Raw genomic sequence first — 6,077 nt, 5'->3', positions numbered from 1 at the left:
TGCAGCTTTTGGAGAAGAACTTTTTTCGCAATGTAGGTGGGAATATCTGTTATGGAATTTTACAAATTGATGGTTTTATGTTTTCAGATAACCAAAATACCTGTGAATGCATTAATTTAAAAATGCAGTTAAAAAAATTAGAAGGTAAGATTTCCCTATATTTGCAGGTCTTTATTGGATAACAAGACCTATCTTGTTTCAGAAAAAATTGTAAAACAAAATCAGGCAATTATGGACGTCTTGGCATCACATTCAGTATTGCTAAATAAAATCTATAAAAATGAAACGATGCCCACCGAAGTGTCAACTGTTTTCCCGATAAAAACGGTGGAAGAATTAGAGAAACTGAATAACGGTATATCTGAGGAGGATATTCGTTTTTATGTAAGAGTATTTTCTAGTTTCTATAGAAATCCTTATAATTATAATCTTATATTACTAGGTTGCAACTGCTAAAATGAAGATAAAAGCTGGCGGTTTAATTAAAAATTTCAGCAAACTGATTTCCGAAGATATTTGTCTGAAGTACAATTATAATGGAACACACGGCAAATTGCCATTTTGCCACTATTTAAAAATTAACGGCATTTTTGAAGGTATATTATGCGAAAAATACAATACTGGATTATTCTATAAAAAGTGTTATTTCCTTTCAGGGGCAGTTGGTGATGAAAATTATACTTCACTGATCAAACAAGCATTTAAAAGGGCAAAAAATAACTTTTTTAAAAAGGAATGCCTAAAAAGAAAATAAATTTTGTTTTATTATATATATATGAATTAATTACTGTTTTGTTTGTTGAAATAATTTCCCCTCCAGGGGCGGCCAAAGTTTGCTGCACATGCGTTTAATATGCGAAAAACGCCGTTAAATGTAACATATATATTTTATGATGTCAATCCATAGAGAGTGATGAGATAAGAAAAAAGTTCGACTACGAACATACTCAATTACCCCACCCCACCACCCCCCCCCAATGTCGCAAAAACTTTACCACACTTCAAAAAATACTATCTTCTGGCGGACTTTCGCTGCGCCGGAGTTTTTTCAGCTTGCATTTTCGTGGAGTTAAATAGAATTTTCATTTCTTTACCTTTGATGAAGTTTCAAGAGATTTTTTTCTCATTAAGGATGGTTGAAGATAATAAAAGTTAAAAAACCGATCTAAAATACTCGAATCACAGAAGTCTAGTGCAATTGTATCCAACTGTAATGAATTGAAGAATTAATTTCCGAACTAGTTACATTATTTAATAAGAAATCAATGATAAACTAGATTCGTAGTAACCGATTACGGAATGGCTTCTTGGTAATCGAGGCTGCATCAATTGGTTACCGCCTATGAAACGCAATGCGCAAAACGCATTTAAGTAAGCCAAATTTGAACTGCTTTTTGGTTCCAGAGAATCGATTCCGCAATTGATTATGAACTACTTCCATTTCCTAGTGGGTTGGAGGCGACAACTCCGTGTGAATGTGTTGGTGCGTTATCGTGAAGAAACAGCCCCTTCTTTTTCGCCAAATGCGGCCGTGTCTCCTTCATCATTTTGTCGAAGCGGTCCAATAATTCACTGTAGTATTGTCTAGAAATTGTTCTTCCAAAAAATTGTTGCCATGAACTTTCCGGCCGCTGGGATCGTCTTCGCCTTCTTTGGGGTAGAGAAATCCATTGTTTTAATTGCTGCTTAGTTTTTGGTGTATAATGTTGCATCCAGGTTTTCATCAACGGTGGCAACTCCACGCAAAAAACTTCTGCAGATCTCGCTTAATTTGCTTCAAACACTGCTTCGAAGTTAATAGCCGCATCCGCTTTTTGTCCGCCGTGAGCAATCTTGGCACTCATCATGCCGACAGTTTTTTCATCATCATGTAAAATGTTAATTGCCGCTCCGGTCGACACACCTATGGCCTCTACTTCGCGCACTTTGGTTCGTCGATCAGAGAGAATCATGTCATGGAGTTTTTGAATAACTTCCTAGGTAACCACATATGCCGGGCGTCCTGGTCGCTCCTCATTAAAATCTAACTCTATATAAATCATAGACGTGTCTCCATAAACAGCATCCAACTTTGCTGTTATCTCCTAGCATTTTTTTCCCATCTAAAAAAAAAAGCCAATTCTGAACGATACTACTCTTTTTCCATCTTAGCAAAAATTATGTAACACGTCTTACTCGAATGGCGGCCAAATCCAAACTTACCTATCAGACAGTCTGAAATTTGAAAGCTTCCCTCAGGAACGCCCTCTGTCGTCAAACACGGGTACTTATTGAATCGCCCTCGTACATGACTAACAATTTTTATTCAAAGACTGCTTATATTATTTTAAATTAAAGATACTATGTAATTGTGTACTTACATATATAACAAAGAAATAGTAATTTCTATGAGTAATAATAATAAACATAATTTGCATAAAATATGTACCTATGTAAATAAAATAATCAGTGATTTTTTCTGGACTTTTTTTCAGATATTATTTTCTTTCTAAATTGGCTTTTATATTCATTACTGCTTCCACTCCAGAAGGATGGCTTTTTGTTGTGTAGAAATGAGTCAAGGTGAGACAAGGGGAGCGCTACTTTACTGGTGATTTGCTAAACTTGTCCTAAAACATTACCAAATTTTGAAAATTAATGAGAACAAGAGCATGTGGGCGCAATTACATAACACATATACGTGCTTGAGCGTTTTCCACACGGTTCTCCATCATCTTCTTCCCCCTCTTGAATTTCAGCAAGTGCGTTCAAATCCGTAAAAATTTCATCAATTTGAAGTGATGTTTTCTCAGTTCATGACTGTTTCTTTTTTATTATTTTTTTAGTGGACGAACATATCCACAGAATTGCATCCAAAACATTAATTTTGTTAGCTGGATCCTTGGTTGAAATCGACCCATCTATATGGGCTAAAGTATGCCGTAAAATACAAATGCGATAGTGTATTTTGATGATCCCTTGGTCTAAAGGCTGACAGGAGGCGGCGTGTTTGATGGAAGAAAAACTGTTTTTATGTTTGACAACTCTAAATTTAATATAACATTTCTTCCTTGTCGCTGTATTCCATTATTAAAATTAATCAGCCATTTTGACGTCATTTGGTGGGTTATCCACGCTCTTTTATTTGCTTCCTATTGCACCTTAAAAATGTTTAAATCGATACCCATAGCGCATCTGTGTTTTTTGGCTTTTCCTAGCAAAAGTAAATTTCAAGCATACCCTCCATGCTTGTGCACAAAAAAATTGTGATCCTTTGCGATTTTTCCGCTTTTACAAGTGTCTGCTTTCAGAGCCCTAGTTTTGTTCGATAATGCTAGAAAAAAAGAGCGGTTTCATCACAGTTGCAAATGTCTTCAAAGGAAAATTTAGTGTAAAGCTCCTTTACTTTCGATGTCTAATCACCAACTAGAGGACAATCAATGGAAGCACTCTCATCGCCTATGGTTCTGTATTTTATTCCAACCCTCACTTTTAATTTGTTCAGCAAACCACCATTAGCTTGGAAATTGTCATTTTCCAAAGTGTTTGCAACTTCCAACGCCTGTTCTTAAATTAATGGTCCAGAAATTGGGACGTTATTTGATCGCCCTCGGCATAGCCACTCATACGTAACTTGATCAATCATCAGCCCTCTACTGCTTTTAATGTCGTCTTTGAATTATCATTCTCATAATCTACCCATTTTTGAAGAATAGTGTTTTTTGTTTCTTAAATTTTCTGCACGTTTTCCCAATTTTAACCGTCTTTCCAAGTGCACGGACAATCAATTTTTCACGTTCACACCCGATTTACTCGGAAACGGCTGAACCGATTGCCACCAAACTTGTCTAAAAGGATTGTAAAAACATGCAGCGAGTGGCATCATGTTACGTTGGGATTAAGCGGGATTCCTCATATAAGCGAAAGGGGGAAGAATGTAGTCAAATACGGTATCAAATGAAGGGGCTTGATTAGTATTTTTCGCAACTGATCTTATTTTTCGGTATCCCGACGAAATTGATAAGACTGACTAGGCTGACCCTGACCAATGTGCGAGGTCAGATAAAAGCACCAGGATCACTCTCAATACCATTCGACATCAACAACGGTCTACGACAAGGGGATGCCCTATAATGCGTCCTCGAGAAAATTATCCGTGATGCCGAGGTAAATGCAAGAGGTATGATCCTCTTTAAGTCCACCCAACTACTGGCCTATGCTGACGGTATCGACATCATGGGAAGAACTACCGGACCCGAGACGCATAAACTACCTTCATCCACACCGAGCAGGCGGTAATCAGCGCAGCTGAGGCATTTACCTTTAAAGCTTTGGGGTAATGTCAATACCAAAGTGCTCCCCATTTTTTTGGTTTTTCTTTTCATTTCCAAATTATCACCTTCGCAATCTAATTTTCGTGCTTGGTAAGCGGGTCGACATACTACGGTAGCAGCTTCCGAAGATAAAGCATTCGAAACAGTTATAATTTTGTATCTCCCCATGTAGTCTACTGAGCTACTTTAAAAACTCTGTGGGATTTACTCTTTACCTCTGTTCGGAAAACTTGCTGTCTATCTGTTTGTCTGTCAAACGCACTTTTCTCACAAACAGAAACGAACTTTGGTAGGAAGGCAAGAACTGTGAACCCCCATCGTTCTACGTTAAGTTTAAAGGGGCTTCCCATGCAAGCAAAAAGGGGGTATAAAGTTTTTAACACCGAATATAGTCATGTCCGGTATCAAATGAAGAGTCCTTATTGGCACTTTCAAAAGCTCAGTTCTGACATTTGTTGGGGAAGGGGGTTATAAATTAATCGTTTCTTTCATGGACCCATTGTATATGGTGTGTAGGCTGCGAAATACCCCCTTCCATACCCATGTCTGCTCAAATAAGGTTAGTAATAGTATATCATTATATTTGTCTGACATACTAAATGCATAAGCATTACGAGCTAGGTACAAATAGGATGAATATTTACCAAATCAAAATATATAAGAAATATACAAATCCTTTCATACCTGAAGGGCTACGGTTCAGATTTTTGTTTCTGTATTTTTGGAATGTTTGTCAAGTTAACGGCAATTTCGATTCATACTTGATTCTTTATTTATCTTAGGACCGTCCAGATAAAATTACATTTTTGCATTATTTGCACTCACGTTACTGCATGCTCTTTTGACACGTCAGTATTGCCTTGGTTTTGTTTTTAAGTGCAAAATGTATCTGCCTTAGATCACTTCATACTTATCCCTTCTGCATAAATTTTCTTGTATTCCGTACTTGTTACTTATGTTCCTGTCCTTGTGAGTTTTCTAATACGATTTCTCTTTCCACTGGTGGTAGTTGAGTGTTTGTTTATTTAGATCAAACTTTACGATATTGTAAACCAATAGAGAGATGACGTACAGTTTCGTCCAGGGCAGAGGCAACTCATCAGGCACGAGAAGGGTGCGAATTATATCCAAGTTTAAACTGCGAATAGTTTGAGCCTAAGCTAGATTTTCGTTTGCGATATGAGGGATCCTATGTCCACATTAGACATGTTGGACTGGGCCAACTGTGTTTCCGATTATATAAAAAGAAGCGTTTTCCATCTGTTGCCACTTTTGGTGACGCTGTTCCCAGGGTAGAGATGAGGCAGCGTCTGATGGGTTGCCTCTGCCCTGGACGAACCCGTTAGTCGTCTTTCTTTTGTATACTTAGGTGTTATACCCCAAACGGGGAGCTTGTGAACCATAAAATGCGAGAGTAAGTTGCTCTCCATCTGGTCCAAATTAAGTAGATGTGGACTTAGGATCCCTCATATCCTAATCAAGATTCTTTTTTGGCAAATGAAACCTTTCGAATATAACTGCACAATTTTTGTAAATTTCGTAGAGCTCCTTTATCTTTCTTTCTCGGTTCTCTAAAACACGTAAATAACAACATGTGTGCTTATTACGATGTATTGATAGAAATTTGTAGTAACGTCGGAAATTTGCACCGTAAGTGAACAACGAAAATAATAGAAAATAAGAAACTTTCTTTTAACCTATACTGGGAAGAGCGGACGAAAGAAAAGTTACTGACGCCGACGCTACTTGTCTAATACCATGTGA

General features: G+C 37.4%; 1 protein-coding gene across 1 annotated transcript; it reads left to right on the top strand.

Moving 5' to 3' along the window:
* The first annotated feature begins 232 nt into the window (after positions 1-232).
* Positions 233-1,019, top strand: LOC119657437. The gene is made up of 2 exons (XM_038064343.1): positions 233-384; positions 443-1,019. Exons 1-2 carry the CDS (start codon positions 289-291, stop codon positions 752-754), a joined length of 408 nt encoding a protein of 135 aa, XP_037920271.1. The 5' UTR covers positions 233-288; the 3' UTR covers positions 755-1,019.
* The last annotated feature ends 5,058 nt before the right edge of the window (positions 1,020-6,077 follow it).

This window comes from Hermetia illucens, chromosome 5 (assembly GCF_905115235.1).
Source record: "Hermetia illucens chromosome 5, iHerIll2.2.curated.20191125, whole genome shotgun sequence".
Lineage (NCBI taxonomy): Eukaryota > Metazoa > Arthropoda > Insecta > Diptera > Stratiomyidae > Hermetia > Hermetia illucens.
This window is presented reverse-complemented; position numbering and strand designations above follow the sequence as displayed.

What these genes read in the sequence shown, in the direction of transcription:
- LOC119657437 (XM_038064343.1), top strand. Translation starts at nt 289, where the DNA reads ATGCCCACCGAAGTGTCAACTGTTTTCCCGATAAAAACGGTGGAAGAA. An exon ending in AGGAGGATATTCGTTTTTAT is followed by an intron (nt 385 to 442) that starts GTAAGAGTATTT and finishes TTATATTACTAG; the next exon opens with GTTGCAACTGCTAAAATGAA.